The 19,338-nt window shown below is 38.2% G+C and overlaps 1 protein-coding gene across 1 annotated transcript in view; it reads left to right on the forward strand.

Moving 5' to 3' along the window:
* Positions 1–19,338, forward strand: part of LOC136858059 (probable E3 ubiquitin-protein ligase HERC1) — an 850,878-nt gene that overhangs the window by 118,112 nt on the left and 713,428 nt on the right. The window contains exons 11-12 of the mRNA XM_068225263.1: positions 476–604; positions 8,438–8,588. Coding sequence (XP_068081364.1) covers positions 476–604; positions 8,438–8,588 — 280 coding nt within the window. The remainder of the gene's footprint in view (positions 1–475; positions 605–8,437; positions 8,589–19,338) is intronic.

Consider the following 19,338-nt stretch of genomic DNA (forward strand, 5'->3'; position numbering starts at 1 on the left):
ACATATGTGTACCATAAAATGAATTCCTCTGTCATTTAAGGGTAAATAATTTTTACTCAAACTGTTTAAATAAATAATAATAGTGACAGAAGAGTTTTTGGGACAATACTTAAACAGTATTGCTCTATTACACCTATAGGCCTATTTACCTAGACTTTTGTTACACTTAGCTTCTGATAAATGAGGAAAAGAAAAAATGTTGGGAGAGATTCACACAAGAGTTTTAAAAGTATGTAAATAGTGGAAAAAGGATGTTGTATGGATTGTTAAAAAATAAAAGTTTCTTTTTTGAATTTTATCTGAATTTTTGTTTAGCTGTTACAAGCACTCTAAAGAAATAACACTTTGCCAAATGCTTTTGAATGCTATTGTATGTGCAGTAAATATGTCTGTAGATTTGTATGAATTGATTATTATCTTACTTCCCCAAACCTTCTCACATAAATATTGAGTGTAATACACTGACTTGTTGCAGGGAACATCATCAGTTTGTAAGCTTGTGCTTACGTCTCCTGTGTGCACATCTCTCATTGGCTCTCACTGGAGGATTGGCCAACTCTGTCTTGGGCTCTCAGGCTCGTCCCCTCATGCACTTACTCTTCAGGTAAGTTACAAAATTTGGGATCAAATGATATATATGGGTGAAATAATGGTACTGAAAGAAATCTTGAATTCAGGTCAAACAAAGTAGTGGTGACAATATTATTGCTGTGATCATTTCATAAAATTGAAAGAGGTACAACATATGGCATAAATGCTCTAGGATGTTCTAATATACAGTATATTGATCGAAAAGTATCTTATGTGAGATGTCTAGTAATTCACTGAAAAATTTAGTAAATTAATTGTAGCTTGCTGTAATCTACCAGGAATTGTTGGTTCTTCAGGTTCTAACCAGAATATAGTAGTAGGTGTAAAATTCATTTCGGAGTGGCTTCCTCAACCTGTAATAGAAACAACTTCAAGTATGATTTCTTGGAAAGAAACTGCTAACTATAAAAAGCCATTTGGATGATGATGATGATGATGGTTGTTGTTGTTTAAAGGGCCTAATATCTAGGTTATCAGGCTCTACATTTGGATACTGGAGGAGCTGTAAAAAGTGAACAAATAATATCAAACCTTAGCCAGATGAGGACCATAAAAAATGAGAATAGTCAACATGTTCATCTTAAATAGTGAGTCCAATGGAATAGATTTGTGAAGAAAGGGAGAAAGGACAGTGAAGGACTGATACAGGCTGTTTTATAACAGATTAATTAAATTTTTTCTTGTAATCAATCAATCAATCAATCACTACTGATCTGCATTTAAGGCAGTCGCCTAGGTGGCAGATTCCCTATCTGTTGTTTTCCTAGCCTTTTCTTAAATGATCGCAAAGAAATTGGAAAATTATTGAATATTTCCTTTGGTAAGTTATTCCAATCCCTAACTCCCCTTCCTATAAACGAATATTTGCCCAAATTTGTCCTTCTGAATTCCAACCTTATATTCATATTGTGATCCTTCCTACTTTTAAAGACACCACTCAAACTTATTCGTTTACTGATGTCCTCCCACGCCATCTCTCCTCTGACAGCTGGGAACATACCATTTAATCGAGCAGCTCGTCTCCTTTCTCCCAAATCTTCCCAGCCCAAACTTTGCAACATTTTTGTAACGCTACTCTCTTGTCGGAAATCACCCAGAACAAATCGAGCTGCATTTCTTTGGATTTTTTCCAGCTCTTGAATCAAGTAATCCTGGTGAGCGTCCCATTCACTGGAACCATACTCTAGTTGGGGTCCTACCAGAGACTTATATACCCTCTCCTTTACATCCTTACTACAACCCCTAAATACCCTCATAACCATGTGCAGATATCTTTACCCTTTATTAACAATCATATTTATGTGATTACCCCAATGAAGGTTTTTTCTTATATTAACACCTAGGTACTTACAATGATCCCCACCAGGCAAATGCTGGGGCTGTACCTTAATTAAGGCCACGGCCGCTTCCTTCCAACTCCTAGGCCTTTCCTATCCCATCGTCTAAAACTGAAAGGGCTTTTCCTATTTGTGAAACTCACAACCTGACTTTTAAGCCTGTTTATCATATCATTGTCCACCGTCCATCTCACAACACTATCGAGGTCACCCTGCAGCCGCTCACAATCTTGTAACTTATTTATTACTCTGTACAGAATAACATAATCTGCAAACAGCCCGATCTCTGATTCCACTTCTTTACACATATCATTGATATATATAAGAAAACATAAAGGTCCAATAATACTGCCTTGAGGAATTCCCCTCTTAATTATTACAGGGTCAGATAAAGCTTCGCCTACTCTAATTCTCTGTGTTCTATTCTCTAGAAATATAGCCACTCATTCAGTCGCTCTTTTTTCTAGTCCAATGGCACTCATTTTTGCCAGTAGTCTTCCATGATCTACCCTATCGAATGTCTTAGATAGGTCAATTGCAATACAATCCATTTGGCCTCATGAATCCAGGATATCTGCTATATCTTGCTGAAATCCTACAAGCTGAGCTTCAGTCGAATAACCTTTCCTAAACCCAAACTGCCTTCTGTCAAACCAGTTATTAATTTTGCAAACATGTCTAATATAATCAGAAAGAATGCTTTCCCAAAGCTTACATACAATGCATGTCAAACTGACTGGCTTGTAATTTTCAGCTTTATGTCTATCACCCTTTCCTTTATACACAGGGGCTACTATAGCAACTCTCCATTCATTTGGTATAGCGCCTTCAACCAAACAATAATCAAATATTTCAGATATGGTACTATATCCCAACCCATTGCCTATAGTATATCGCCAAAAATCTTATCAATTCCAGCTGCTTTTCTAGTTTTCAACTTTTGTATCTTACTGTAAATGTCATTGTTATCATAGGTAAATTTTAATACTTTTAATACAGAAGACTGGATGTTATAAAGGAGTAGGAATAAGATGGCTTGATTGAGTAATTGGGAAGATTGAACAGTGGTGAATGATAATATATACATACTGTCCTTGGTCCTAACAAGTAAAAGAACATTCAGAGAGATAGCTTGTTTTACCACTATTCACTACATTTCTTAAAACTACGTACTTTGTACAGTTATAAAAAGTGCACTCGAGTTTGTATTTTCCACTTCTGCAGTTTGTACTCACTAACTTGGCCGACCACACAGCCCTCCGGTATGTTGAACTCTTGTTCTCCAACAAGGCCTCTCTCAGTACAGTGTCATCTCCAGAGCATTTTACTCGATGACAAAGGTAAGCCCAAGATATGCAAATTCACACATCATGCTGAATTTTGCACAGCCAAGACTGTTTTATTGACTCACTCACTCTGTAAACAGGCCAGCAGGAGATTTTTGACAAAGGATCTTGTAGTTTCTACTACCATCATCCCAGCCACCTCCCCATTGTTGGCTGTTTCCACTATCGTTGAAGGAGCTCAGTCAACTTGCTCATGGCAGACCTCAAGAATCCACCACTTCTCAGTGCCTCCATGCACTTTCAGCCTTCATTGCTGCAGTATTATACAATAAAGTCTCTGTTAGGCATCTCTCTGTGTTTGTGCAGCTAAATATTGAGAACAACTGAACAGATTTTGATGTGGTTTTAACTATTGTTTAGAGATTTAAGTGTATGAGACAATATACAGCAAAAGGAAACTGAACAGTGGTAATTTTAGTGAAGGAAGTCAAAGAAAATATGGCCATCCGAGTGCTTTCTTGGTGTACGCTGCCTAAACAGTCAATAATAGACCCAAAGTATGTGTGGTAAAATTGTTAAGCATAAACAGCGCTACAATAAAGTCTGGAATGGACTGTTCCTCTGTGAAAGGTAGCTGTCAATAAGCATTTTTCTGTTATTGTTTGCTATAGAAAAACACCTTAAAATTAGAAACCATATTTTGAGGATAATCACTTAATCTTTATCAAAATAAATTCTTTTTTCACTTCAACAATCTTATTAAGATAAAAATACTCTAAATCTAATGTGTATTAATAGTTTTTGAGTTATCATTGTTTTAGGGAAGCTCAGGTATTTAAATATGGCATGGGGAGAAAGACGTAAGCTAACAGACAGGAAGCGAAAGACACGTGGAAGAATGCCACACTGAGCTACATATGTACATACGCACATCATAAGGAAGACTACTTGTGTCATCTTCAAGGAAATTTTAAATGCATTATCACCATAAATTTAAAATTGCTCCCTGCAAAGTCACTTGGGTAGCCTCGTTATGGATAAAAGCAAACAGTGGTGTTCAGGTAAGAGATAAAGAAAGAGACTTATCATGCCTGGCTAAGAGGGAAGCCATTGAAATTCTGAAGCACACCAACAGCTTCAACCGTACAGAGGAATCTGAACAGGTAAACGAAGCCTGGCTTCCTGTCCTGAAAGCCTTAAATCCGGAAGGACATTATGGCCGAGGTAGAACAGAAAAAAGCAACGGATGATCAGTTGCCGGTTTCCGCTAAGGCAAGTCGATGTACTTCGGGCTCCTTAATGCTTCAACCATTTGCCGAAGAACAGCCAATCAGCTACCCCCTCCCAGCATGGCGGACCAATAGTAGAGCAGTGTACCATAGCCTGCACTATATAATGAGGTGGAATTAAAACAACACTTCATTCCACTGAGAGCTTTGCTGCTATCGAAGTCACTTGGAACCCTTGAAAATGCCAAACGCAGTCTTTGGTGAAACAACGGGACAATCACTTGCTCCTGGACCACGGCCTACAAGCCCAGAAAACACCGACACTGATTTGTAGCGCCAGCCATGAAAGCCTCAATTGCTATATGAATCACCTCCGCAGGCAGGAAATTTCATACTTATTCCATTGCTTCGAGAAAGTACATAAGAAAAAGGCGCAGCTCTTGTCTTCACACACTTTTCTTCCCCGATGTAGAGATTTGGGAATAATGCCCAAATTTCTGAGGGTGAAGAGACCATTCTGGTCTGTCCAGTCACATTGTATCTATGATAGAATGGAGTGCCCCTTCCTGTGGGAACGAAGCCTGGCTTCCTGTTCTGAAAGCCTTAAATCCGGAAGGACATTATGGCCAAAGTAGAACAGAAAAAGCAACGGGTAATCAGTTGCCGGTTTCCGCTAAGGCAAGTCGATGTACATCAGGCTCCTTAATGTTTCAACCATTTGCCGAAGAACAGCTCCGCACGCAAAGAGCTCGCTACTGTCGACCAGGCGCTTTTACAACTGCATTATCTTCTGAGCGCTGCACACTCACCAGAGGACTGGGAAAAAGCAGATCGTATCGCCCATCGACATTCGATCAGTCGACCAACTGGCAGAAGAATAAGTTTGAGCGATATCAGGAGACATATACAATTAAAAGTTTAGTTTAACCGTTCCACCTTTTCAATACAAAATTTTTGTAATGTGGGTTACATTACAAATGAAACATTTATTTGAAACTAGTTTCGACCTAAGGTCAAGGTCAGCATCAGCCAACAACGCGAATTGCACAACATATTGAATAGTCCATAAACAATGTGCATATATCGCAGAAATATTGTGTTTGACGCTATAAAGTTGAAGATGAAACAGTCACAGTGGAAATAAAAGTTTTAAATTATGCATAAATTGCATTAAAGTAAGGCATTTAACTGACGTTGAAGGATGATTCAATTTGATCAATCTGGATGCCGAAGATTCTTGAAAATTTGTGTATCCTTCGCTACAAAGTTCTGAAAGCTGTAAGTCATCGTATGTTAGCAGTGGCATTTATAAAACAATTTATGCACACACACAGTGAACAATGTAGAAACATGGTACTTTGATGTCCAAAGAGCTTCTAGTTTAATGTCCTTAAAAAAAACTGTAGGCGAAAGTTGCACTTGAAAGTCAAATTATTTCTGTGAAGTGGGTTGAGAAGATTCACAGTTCAGTGTTGAAACAAGAACTGATAAATAATAATAATAATAATAATAATAATAATAATAATAATAATAATAATAATAATAATAATAATAATAACAACAACGACGACGATAATAAAAAGCCAAATTAGTACAAATTAGTACAAGGGCTGTTGAAAGGGGGGTCAATTGAATAGTAAAAATAAAAATAAATAAAATAATAAAAAAATAATATGTAACTCCCTTTGCACTGCGATGTGTTGGATGTATTGCATAACTGATATGAAGGGAAGGAAGATCAGGAATGGAGGAAAAAGAACTGAGTAGAACAGATCGAAGAGAACGGTGAAGAGAGGGGAAGTGAGGAGGGGCTATTTAATGGCGGGGCTGAGGGTTGTGGGAATAGGGGTAAATGCTGCGGAAAGATACCATGAATTGAATGGAAAATCGACTTTTGCTTTGTGAAATTAAAATTTCTAAAAATAATGAGAAAGTCAAATAGAATGTTGGATTTCTCCCAGTCTGTCCAACATACGAAAAATTGCAATTATTACACTTGATTCTGTAAACTTGTGATTTTGAGAAACTATTAATTCCATTAACTGATGTGGAATTGTATAAGATATCTGCATTTTTATTATTAGTTTCAAAGGCTATTTTTACATAGTATTTCTTTAAATTGTTGGTGATTTTATAGATCTCTTTATTAAACGTGAAGGTGGATATTAAGGGGACGTCAGGTTTTTCTTTCTTTAATGTGGTCGAAGGATGATGTCTGTATTTGTTTATATTCTTTCAATAAAAAAATTATTGTAACCATTGGATTTTGTTATACCTCGAATGGTGTTCAGTTCGTTTTTTTAGATCTTTTTTTAACATAGATACAGTAAAGGCTCGGTGAACTAAACTGTTTTAAGTTGCTCGTTTGTGAGTCTGTGGATGTACTGAGTCTTGGCGGATTGTAGAAGCAGTTTGAGTAGGTTTTCTGGAGATCTTATGATTTAAAAAGGTTGGGTGTCTGGTGGTGGGTAAATCTAAATAGGTTATTTTTTGGTCCTTTTTGGATTCCAGTGTGAATTTAGTATGTGAATCAACGTTATTAAGACTGAGGAGAGTTGTAGCAGCGTCAACTGTTTTTTCATCCATAATTACTCAGATATCATCTACATATCTAGCCCAAAGGAGAATATTGTTGAAGTTTTTGTTGTTGTCAATTTTAGTATGTTCTAGAAAATCTAGGTAGATTCTGCTAAGATACCCGAGACAGGCAAGCCCATTGCCATACCTTCCTGTTGATAGATGATGTTATCAGAAGTGAAGAAATTGTTATTTACAACTAATTTTAGAATGGGCATGAAATCCTGAATTTTGATACTTGTATGCTGGGATACATATTTACGATATTGAATGAATGAATGAATGAAGGTAGTGATGGGGTTGGATATTGAAGATTTATCATTTATCAATTAGATCTGTAGTGTTTTTAATGGATTTTTTGGACTTAAATTGGTAATTCTTCCTCAAGAACTTTTGGATAACTTGAGAAATTTTGTATAAAGGGCTTGGTCTGTAGTTGATTTATTTTTACTATTTGATTGTTGATAAAAGATATTCATTTTTCTCAAACCATTTGACATACGGGGTTGAAATTTCACATGGTGGTTGCACCTCTATATCTCAGGCAGCTAGACAAGCCTGAGGCGGGCACTCAAAAATAGCGCTCCACGCAGAGAATAAGTTCATGATTAGGCTGGAAGTTCATTGTTGAAGCTGGATTTTAATTATTAATTAAATAATATCTGCCCCTTGCATGATAATTACTATGAATGCATATTGTATAGCAAGTTCATTCAATAATGACATAAATAATAATTTAGTAACTTTAGCAATGCCACAGTTATATTTCTCCACAAACTTCCAGTTATCTCTGGAAATATAAGTTCTGTCTAACAGAACATCAGATTTAGTTTTAGATTTAGTTTTTCAATCTTTTAACGTCTGGATCAATTTTTTGTTCGAGCTATAATAATGGAAATATTCATGAATTTTGGTTTTCTTTGCAAAGTCCATCAATGGCAAGTATCTCTGGAAATATTGCACAGTTATATTAATAATGAACTAGCTGGGGATGGTCATGGTTGTTGAGATTATTTTTTAACAGATGAGAAACCACATGGTGATTGTCCCTTATTGAACAGGAAGATAATGAAGAAAACTATCGAAAGAAGAAGGAAACTATGAAGGATTGATCACTCAAGGAATGAGGAGGAGAAAAAATAATGAACGATGGGGTTGGAAGCCTAAATCTCAGATACTTTAATATCACTGAGCCAGCAGAAAAAAATATGGTGGTTACAATGTCCTTTGTAGGCTACCTAAAACTTGTCAATAATATTATCATTATACTGACTAAGTTGAGGAATGGTTTGTCTCTTCTGTTGCCATTCATCTCTGCTAGATGGTATTACTGCCACAATTGTATGAAAATTAACCCATCAATAAAGGGTCCGACAGTTAGTTTACCATATGGCAACTGATTGTGTTTCTCTTTCAGGTTGGTGGACATTCCTACTCCAGCTTGTGTCGAGACAATCGTAAACGAGACTCTTGCTATCGGTGCCCCGATGCTATTACCACCATTACGAGAGCGAATGGAACTTTTGCATACTTTGTTGCCACAAGGATCAAACCTCACCAAAGGACAGGTAAAGTGATTCATGTCTACTTCTTGCTGTCTGTGCCAACTATTTTTGCATTAAAAGAATAATCTGGTGGAGAAGGTAGATGGGCTTCCCATTTGGTGTTGATAAGACAGAAAATTCCTTCATTATTGTCACTGAACCAGTGTTGCACTATCTTTTTCATAGTTTCCTCTGCTAACTAAATTAAAATCTTTTGCAGAGTGGCCCTTCCTTATTCTGTCATTTTTGCTGATAGGTTTACTGTAGTTTCATAACTTTGAGTAAGATGATAAGGATGCACTTTATACAGGAAGATATTTTTACAATTCAATTTTTGGGGGTTATATTGGTTTTGCACAAGCACAACTTGCTTTATGTGCAAATTTATTGTGTCAGTTTAAGTGATTATGTCCAGTTATTCGATGAAATATATACTGTATTAGACAATTTTAGTACTTAAAAAAAAAGAAAATGTTATTTAACTTGACATCATACAGTTATTTAGGATTGAATAAATAATTGGAACACCAATAAAGCATATCGAATTGATCCTCAAGACTCTGAGTTAGTGTGCCTGGTGTTGTATTTCAGCATCAGCTATCATGCTTTGAAGTGTAAAATCACAGTTATCATTATGCAAACTTAACTCATAGTCCGTTAGCACTTCGTACAGACTATTTTGTTCCTGAAACTTTTCCGTAGATTTACCATATTTATTTGTGTAATGGATGAAGTCTAAACAGTCTGACAGAATGTTGGCCCGCAGGGTAGTGGGGGTGGTGGTATAGGCTGCAATTTCTAATCACTAGATTGCGTATGAGTAACAACACAGTAAAAGTTTCCACCTATTCAATACAAAATATATTCACAATATTTTAAAAATTACAAGGAACTAGTTTCGACCCATCTAGGGATCATTAGCCACATCAAAGCAAAGATCACTCTTGACGAAATCCTAAGAACATGTTAATTTTAACAGTAAGATTATTATGGAATAACAAGTGAATGTGGTAAATGAAAAGAGATGTTAGTATGGGACAGGTGAGTAATAGTTAATAAATATACGAGGAATATACATAAGAGGTTTGGAACAAAGTATAAAAGGGGGCTTAGTGTTGTAAAAATTATATAATCATGGAAAACAGTAAGTCCTTATAATGAAGAATGCAATGTGAAATGACACATATAAAATTATATATGGCTTAGGAAGAGTGGAGGTGGTTTAGGAGGGGAAGAGGGCTCAAAGTGGGGCTGAAGGGTGCGGGAGAAAGGGCAATTGTCTCGGAAAAGTACCTTTGATTAAATTTAGGATTGAGTTTTGGTTGGCTGCATTATTGTTTCTGAGGAAAGTGATAAATAGATCGAAGAGTATGTTGGGTTTCTCTGAGATTTCATTGAGATTGTGACTGGCATTAAAGTATTGGTCTAGGTGTATGTAGTAATTTTCCATTATGTCGAGTAAAGGGCCTTTGTTTGCTAATACGAGGATGTCCATGTCTTGTTCGATATTGGTGAAATTATGGTTATAATCTTGCATGTGTTGGCCGATGGCTGAAAACTTGTTGTATTTTATTGCGTTAGTGTGCTCGTGGGATCTGATATTGAAGTTTCTACCGGTTTGCCCGATGTAGGTTTTTCCACAGGTGTTACATTTGATCTTATAAACTCCTGATTTTAAAAAACTGCTGGTCCTGTTGATGTGTGAAGTATTGTGTAAAACGTTCATGTTCTTATAGTTGGTTTTGAAGGCTATTTCAACGCCTTGTTTCTTAAAGATATTGGTTAACTTGTAGATATCATTGTTGAACGTGAAGGTGGAAAATGTTAGAGGTTTAGTTGTTTCTTTTTTGAGGGTAGTTTTTGGGCGATAAATATGTTTATTGATTATCCTTTCTATAAAATGGTTGCTGAAGCCGTTGAATTTTGCGATTCCGCGGATTGTGTTGAGTTCGTTCTTTAGATCTTTCTTGGACATAGGTATGCTGAAGGCTCGGTGAACTAGGCTGTTGTATGTGGCTCGTTTGTGGGACTGGGGGTGCACTGAATCTTGGCGAATAGTGGAGACTGTTTGAGTGGGTTTTCTGAATATTTTATATCTGAAAGAATCTGAGTTTCTAGTGATGGTTAAATCTAGAAAGTTGATTTTTAGATTTGATTCGGATTCTAGTGTGAATTTGATATGAGGATCAATAGTGTTGAGTCTTAAGAGGGTGGTGGATGCGTTAATTGATTTCTCATTCATGATTACAAAGACATCGTCAACATATCTGGCCCAAAAGAGAATGTTTTCAAAACTCAATCCTAAATTTAATCAAAGGTACTTTTCCGAGACAATTGCCATTTCTCCCGCACCCTTCAGCCCTACCTTGAGCCCTCTTCCCCTCCTAAACCACCTCCACTCTTCCTAAGCCATATATAATTTTATATGTGTCATTTCACATTGCATTCTTCATTATAAGGACTTACTGTTTTCCATGGTTATATAATTTTTACAACACTAAGCCCCCTTTTATACTTTGTTCCAAACCTCTTATGTATATTCCTTGTATATTTATTAGCTATTACTCACCTGTCCCATACTAACATCTCTTTTCATTTACCACATTCACTTGTTATTCCATAATAATCTTACTGTTAAAATTAACATGTTCTTAGGATTTCGTCAAGAGTGATCTTTGCTTTGATGTGGCTAATGATCCCTAGATGGGTCGAAACTAGTTCCTTGTAATTTTTAAAATATTGTGAATATATTTTGTACTGAATAGGTGGAAACCTTTACTGTGTTGTTACTCATATGTTATTCTCAGTTCAATACGGACCAACAACATGAAATTTATAACCCTTAACTAGATTGCGTGCCAAAAGCCTGGATTAAATTCCAAACATCTCTGCAGTGCTCATATTTAGTGAGGACATATGATGCTGTTGATGGTGATTCATCCATCGGATGGGGACGTTAAGCCTTGAGCAGACTCGTTGGTGCTATTCGACATATATCACGTTGGTTACAAGTAACTATTCTCATTTTGGTTCCGTATTGAAGTTGACGTATCTCAAATATAATATTTATAGGTCCACCTGTTCAATACAATACAATATAATCCACTATTTCATGTGGTTAAAATTTATACATAATACATAAAAGTCAATGGTACATGTTTCACCCTTTCTTTTACGGGCATCATCAGCCTATATCAATCTTAAAAATTAATGGATATGGAATCTTTCAAATCTTATAAACTATAGAGTAAAATGTTGGACTATGATTTCATAAAATATTATACTATAACGTCTAAAATAACGATATTGCACCAACAAAATTGTTTCAGAAAAACTCAATCATTTCTTCAAACAAATGTTTCAACGGGGTTAATAACACCCACTTGACCGTCTTTTTGATTCAACTGATTACCGCACCAACATAACTACTGACATCCGCTAGCTCTGACACAACATTTTATCATTAGCAACGCCTCCACAAGAAGTTCCATTTTCTTTTCTACGACTTTCAGATGTATCAATCGTACATATTTTAACATATTTGTTACGTTCACACTTCTGTTTTAAATAACTGAGAGTGATTTTACTATCTTGGACTCATACTATAGGAGTGGAACAAACATCCCCCGATTGATGATTGTGCTTACACTCAAGGCCGTCACTGTCTTAATGATATATAAGAAGAGGATCCATTTTGGTTTTAAACTCTCAAATATTCATGAATAACCATGTTTTAATCTTCAAAAACTGTTAATTCACTGTTTTTTTTTAACATACTTTGATGCAATATCGTTATTTTAGACGTTGTAGTAATATTTTATGAAATCATTGTCCAACATTTTACTCTATAGTTTATAAGATTTGAAAGATTCCATATCCATTAATTTTTAAGATTGATATAGGCTGATGATGCCTATAAAAAAAGGGTGAAACATGTACCATTGACTTTTATGTATTATGTATAAATTTTAACCACATGAAATAGTGGATTATATTGTATTGTATTGAACAGGTGGACCTATAAATATTATAATAATATTTGAGATATATATCACGTTACTATCAAAGGTTAGGAAGGGTCCACCTATTCAATACCATTATTGTTAATACGGACCATAATGAAATTCATGACTTATGATATATCACGTCCATGAACCTACTACGCTGGCGTAGCAGGGGGAGAGGTGATACTCCCACATGGCACGTCCCAGGTGGTGGATAGGGGCGTCCTAATCGGCTTGTCGGCGGACTTGAGGGAAATAAAATGTCTCTCGCGGACCAAACACACAACCCCCTGTGGGTGGGGGATGCAGACGAAGAATACACCCATGGTATACCCTGCCTGCCGTAAGAGGCAACTAAAAGGGGTGACCAAGGGATGTTTGTCTTGCAACCATGAAACTACTTGTGATTAGTACCACCACGCGGTGAACATCATGGGTCGCTTTTACTTGCGCGTAGTACCACTATATTAGGTACCAAATAGGTTTGTGATTAGTAGCACACAGGAGCACCGTGCGGTCAGCTTTTGCAGTACCTGTGATTAGTACCACCATATGAGCAGGACCATGGGATGATAGCTACCATGGTACTGCCTTGCCTATGATTAGTACCCACTATATGAGGAACACCACAGGATAGTGCAGGTCCCTGTGGTTAGTACTCTTATGTGATGAACACCATAGGGTTGCTTTGCCTGTAAATGGTGCCACAATGTGAGAAAAACCATAGGTCTGTATTATATGTCGAATTTCATAACCTGTGAGTAGTACCATAATGTGTGGAATACTGCGAGTCTCTGCTACTTTTGATTAGTACCGCAACATGACAGATACCATGGTTCTACTTTCCTAGCGATAAGTACCGTTATGAGGGGCCGATAACTTGGATTTTGGACACCCTTTAGACTGCAAGCATCATTGATTCACTGTTATGCTATAGCAGCAGTCCCTTGGTCAGTAATCATATTGTTTTACGTCAGTTTCTTTGAAAGTAAGGCATTGCGGGTTGCATCCACTGATTGTTTTAAATTCATCTCCATCCATTCATTCTCCATCCTCACGTTTTGAATTCTGGTCAGTGGAGAACTTTGGACTTTCAATTTGTAATTCCATTTCGTTTCATTTTGTACCATTAGGGGCCGATGACCTCGATGTTAGGCCCCTTTAAACAAGAAGCATCATCATCATCATCATCATCATCATCATCATCATCACGATATATCACGTTATTCATTTAATCTCATTAACTTCTCTGATGTGATGGGGTTGATGTCAGAAATGGTATCCGGTCATAAAAACCTGCCATGACAGAACATCTCACCTCATACCCGACCCCGTAAAGAAATGGGATAAGGGTTGGACATACAATGGACGACCCTAAATTTCCCTTCGAAATTTTCAAATACATTCTCCGCATAGAGGATGCATTTCATTTTCAACAAAAAATGTCATAGTAATGGTCTTCAAATGGTATGGATTTCAGTATGCAATAAAAGTGGTAAAGGAAGATTAACGGCTGCAGACTCAGTTGTGTTGACCACAATACATTTTCCACAAAGGATACCAATTATTTACATAGCATATGTGTAAAGGGGACGACAATATTCATTGTTTTAGAGAGTGTGTAGTATTTATTGGCATTGACTAGAAATGAACGGAGTGTATTCAAATTCAAGTTTTTAAACAAAAATGTGTGAAAACTGTAATCACCCCAAGTTCCTTTTATCAGTTGATCAATCAATCAATCAATCAATTAATCAATCAATCAATCAATCAATCAATCAATCATCATTGAGCTGCATTTAGGGCTGTCACTCAGGTGGCAGATACTGTATCAGTTGTTTACCTAGTCTCTTCTTAAATAATTTCATGTATGTATGTCATGAGAAAATGGTTGAACAAAATTTAATGGAGATCAGTATGTTAAGTTGGGGAATAAGGCACTATGCTTTAGGCTAAGAGTTATTTTATTCAAGCTGAGTGAAATGGTGATAAGAGGAAGGCCTAATTTTTATTCTCAGATATCTATGTTATTAGTGGTCCTTTCAATAAATACTACACTACAAGTTTTATGGCATACCATTTCCAATCATTTATGTCTTATACAGTTTTACTATACCAGCTATGATAACAGAGATCATCATCATCATCATCATCATCATATAAACCTCCAGTATGCCAGGTAGGGTGTGTTGAACGAGTCTTTGCCATCGTTGTCTGTCCAGAAATACTTCCTCTCTCACCACTGACTCCCAGTTCTCCCCCCTTCTCTCCACATCCCTTCTCAGCTGGTGTATCCATCTGTTCCTAGGTCTTCCCACTGGCCGTCTTCCTTCGACCCTTCTTTCTACACATGCACGTGGTGTTCTTGTGCCAGGCATTCACTTTACATGTCCACACCATGTTAGTCTCAAATGCATTAGCTTCCCTTCTGTCGAGTCCATTCCAGTTCTATTCTGATGTCATCGTTCCTTACATGGTCCTTGCGTGGTTTTTGGAGGGTAATTCATGGAAATTTAATTTCACATGCCTGCAGTGTACTACCTCCACTCTCTTTTAGTGTACATGTTTCCAGACTGTATGTGAGAATGGGCTCAAAGTATGACTTATTACACAGTCATCTTGGTTCTCATAGGAACTTTGTTATCCCAAAGTAGATGTCTTACGAAGCTGTAGAAGTTGGAACTGCTTGCAACTCTGTTTACTATTTCTTTATCTGCAGTACCTCTGCAGGTATTTGGGTACCTGTACACGTTGAATGTTTTCACCTTCAAGCTTTATGTGGCAGCCAGTATCTTTCCTACTCATTTTTCAGAGCAACATTTTTGGGTGTTGTAACTTACTTTCTTCTGATATTGTTTGAACTAGATCAGGAGAACTTCTGGTTTACTTGTGATGTTACAAAGTGTTTAGATATTCCTTCGTCCATCTTTGCCAGAAATGTTGCTTCAGTTGTACTTATTGCCATGTAGTGATTACATTAATTTGTTTTGATTCGATATCAAATTTAGGAAGGGATCCGAGGGGCTCTCCGATCAAGAAATTAGTAGGTGTAAGATATGGAGGATCTAATGTGTTATCATTACTTTTAATTAATGGTCTGGAGTTAAGACAGGCTTCGATTTGAGAAACTAAAATAATATGATAATAATAATAATAATAATAATAATAATAATATTTTTTTACGAGGGATTGTGGAAAATCTTCAAAAGACACTTGTGAAGGGTCCGCACTCCACAAGTGTGTAGGATTCTTACCCACTAAAAACCACACACCCTTTTCCCACGATGTGTATCATCACCCCGGAACCGCTCTCGCATTACTTCAGGGTGATATCGTGCTTTGTCTTTCAGACGTCTTCTTTCTTCATTTCTCCTTTACGAACGTTCGTATACTTCCAAATCCTTCTTCTTCTGACGAAGGACGTTCTCCACGTACACAGCCATTCGATCCCAGGATTCCTGGTTTCGCATTATCACCGAAATAATATTATCCGTTGTCAATTCTCCTAGTTCAGTTTCCACACATCTTTTCTGAATCGTCCAATGGCCGCATACAAAAAAGGTGTGAAATACGTCGTCAATGTCATCACAGTATATGCATGCTGCGTCACTCGCTCTGCCCACTTTATGCAGGAATTTCCGGAAATATCCATGCCCTGTTAGAAGCTGCGTGAGGTAGTAATTTACTTCACCATGGGCCCTTTCAACCCAGATATCCAAGCGTGGTATCAGTCGCTTGGTCCATTTGCCTCGAGGGTCACTTTCCCATCTGAGTTGCCATCGCCTCATCTGTTAACTGAAGGCACGCTTCTTTGCACATTTCTTTCCCAGCTCTCATTGGGTACGCCAGATTTCATGTCGCTCCAATGCAAGTAGGTCTATTGGGGCTATTGCTGCCACCGTAAGGATTGCAGGTTCGGAAACCGTTCGGTATGCACATGCAATACGTAAAGCCGCTCTCCGTTGTACGGCAGCTATCCTTCTCCGATACCAAGCAAATCTCAAGGATTCAGCCCAGATTTCAAAGCCATATAGGAGCACTGACTGAACCGTCGACATGAGAAGACGTCGTTTACTGGATTTCGGACCTTTAATACTTCCCATTAGTCTGCTAAGTGCAGTCATGTATTTTACTGCCTTGTCTGTCGCTCTGAATAGGATTCCAGAATGTGAGCTTGGAGCCAAGTGTCACTCCGAGATATTTTGTGCTCGCAGATGTTTCAATCACTAACTCTCCAACAGCAATTGGTACAAGAGTTTCGATCCTTTTCCTCGTAAGAAGAACTATTTCCGTTTTGTGTTCGGCTAATGTTAGACTGTGGCTCATCATCCATTCTTTTATGCGCCACATCACCTGGTTCAGTTTGATTTGAGCCATTTCAACATTACGAGCTACTATGAAGGCGGCCACATCATCAGTGTAGCCCACAAGCTTCATGTCCTCTGGCATCTCCAAACGTAACAAGCCATCATACATTATGTTCCAAAGATCTGGACCAAGGATCGATCCCTGCGCTGCACCAGCCGTCAGGCGTTTTGTCTTTTCTCCATCTTCCGTATCATACAACAGAGTGCGATCTTTGAAGTAATCTCTCATTATGCGCATAAGATATTGTGGTAGCTTGAAAGTTTCCTCAAGAGCTACCAACATGTCGCTCCATCTTGCCGAATTGAAGGCATTTTTCACATCCAGGGTCACAAGAAGTGTCTATTTATGGACCCATTTGTGCCCTTTCTGCTGTATTCACCACCTCCCACACTGCATCTAGTGTCGAGTGTCCTCTCCGAAATCCATGTTGGCGAACAGATAGATCCCCTGCTAGTTGAACTGCTGAGAGGATTCTGGGCTGCAGAAGTTTCTCCAGGCCTTTTCCAGCTGTGTCCAGCATACATAAAGGTCTATAACCGCCAAGTTTTCCTTTGATGATCAGAACCAAACAAGCCATTTTCCATCGGGGACTAAAAATACCCGTTTACAGGCAATGATTTGTACATATTCAGCAACAGTTCTGGACATAGTTCTGCTATTATCTTTAGCACTTCTGCAGGTATACCATCTGGTCCTGGAGTTTTCTTGTTTCTAAGAGAGCTAATAGCTCTATACAGCTCTTCTACGGTGAAGAGGGGTATATCATCCAGTTCTTTTTCGTCGTCACAGTCAATCCTCTCTGGATGGTCTGGTAATAGTGTATCCACAATTTAATTGTTTGTGGATCTGCACTCGGGGTTGAAAATGTCCAGAGTTTCTTCATTACAATCTTATAACCTTGTCCCCATGGATCATCTTCTATTTCTTTAGCCAGTGCCCACCATTTATCGGCTTTACTTTTTCTGATTGCATTACAGAGTTCTTTCTTCGCTGACTTGTACTCCGCTGTGACTGAGGTATTCTCTTGACTGTCTCTCATTCTCTGAGCCCTGCGTTGAAGTCGCAGACAATTCTTTCTCAGTTCAGCAATCTCTTTGGTCCACCAGTATGCTGGGCGCTTACTATTTCGCGGTCTCCTTCGGGGCATTGAAGCATTGCATGCTTGATGGATTAGCTGCATAGTGAGTTCAACACATACACCAGCTGCTTCTTTCCCTCTATGAGCAGAACATTTTTCAGTTATGTTCTCCATTCCATTCCATATTACATCAATGAACGTTTCCTTGTCGATACCGGCTACGTTCCACCGTGCTGGCCTGCGCAAGATGTTTCTTTCTTGAGGAGATTCTTGGAGCAGTCGAAAGATGATATATTGGTGATCGCTCCCCGTGTAGTTCTCAATCACTTGCCATTCAGAAATCTTAGGCATAATATCCTCTGATGAAAAGGTTACATCCAGTATTGTTCCCTGGCATCCTGGCCGTCGAAATGTTGGCACATTTCCAATGTTGTTGACCACCAAACCCGTTCTGGCTGCCATCTCCATTATACGACGTCCTCTGGAGTCTGTTCGTGGCATGCCCCATTCCAACGCTTTAGCATTTACGTTACCAGCGACCACTAGTTTTTTTTTTTCCATTCTGCGTATTACATCCTGAAGACCATCAAGTTTCATCTGAAAGTTGGAAACAGATTCATTTGGCGTAAAATAACAGCTTACAATAGTGATTCCCCCAGTCTGTACCCAAACAAAACCGCCATCGCATCCATGCTGTGTTACTGGGACTTTTCCTAGATCTGGTATCCAAATTGCAGCTGTTCCGAGGTTATCCACAAACCACCCTGGATGGTCCCTCTCTTGATATGGTTCGCTAATAATAACGATGTCTACTTCCATCTCGTAAATCAGCTGTGTCATAAGATCGTTAGCTGTTTGACTCCTGTGCATGTTTGCTTGAAGTATTCGCATCATTTACTGTGATTTTTTGCCTTCTCCAGAGCTTCACGAAATATTGCACATGCTCCCAATCCAGGAATGTGATTTCATTTAGCTTCATTGACACCCTTATCTGTACAAAGCATACATCGTGGATTGTTCTTTTTACAGTCTACTGCCTTGTGGCCAGATTCTCCACGCTTAAAACAGAGCTTACTTCTGTCGGGGCCTGTGCAGTTTCTTGCCAGGTGACCATATGATAGGCATCGGAAGCAGCGAGGTAACATGGTTCTAGCTCTTACTCTGCAGTATAGCCATCCTATCTTAATTCTTCCTGCTTCCAGTAATTTCTGAGCGTCCTCGTCTTTGGTTTCGAAGATGGCAAGTTTCTGTCCCCAGCTGTTTGGTTTCGAGACCGATATTTTCAGTTCTCCATGGGGATTTCCGGAATCTCGTCTTACAGCTT

Source organism: Anabrus simplex, chromosome 1, assembly GCF_040414725.1.
Source record: "Anabrus simplex isolate iqAnaSimp1 chromosome 1, ASM4041472v1, whole genome shotgun sequence".
Classification (NCBI taxonomy): Eukaryota; Metazoa; Arthropoda; class Insecta; order Orthoptera; family Tettigoniidae; genus Anabrus; species Anabrus simplex.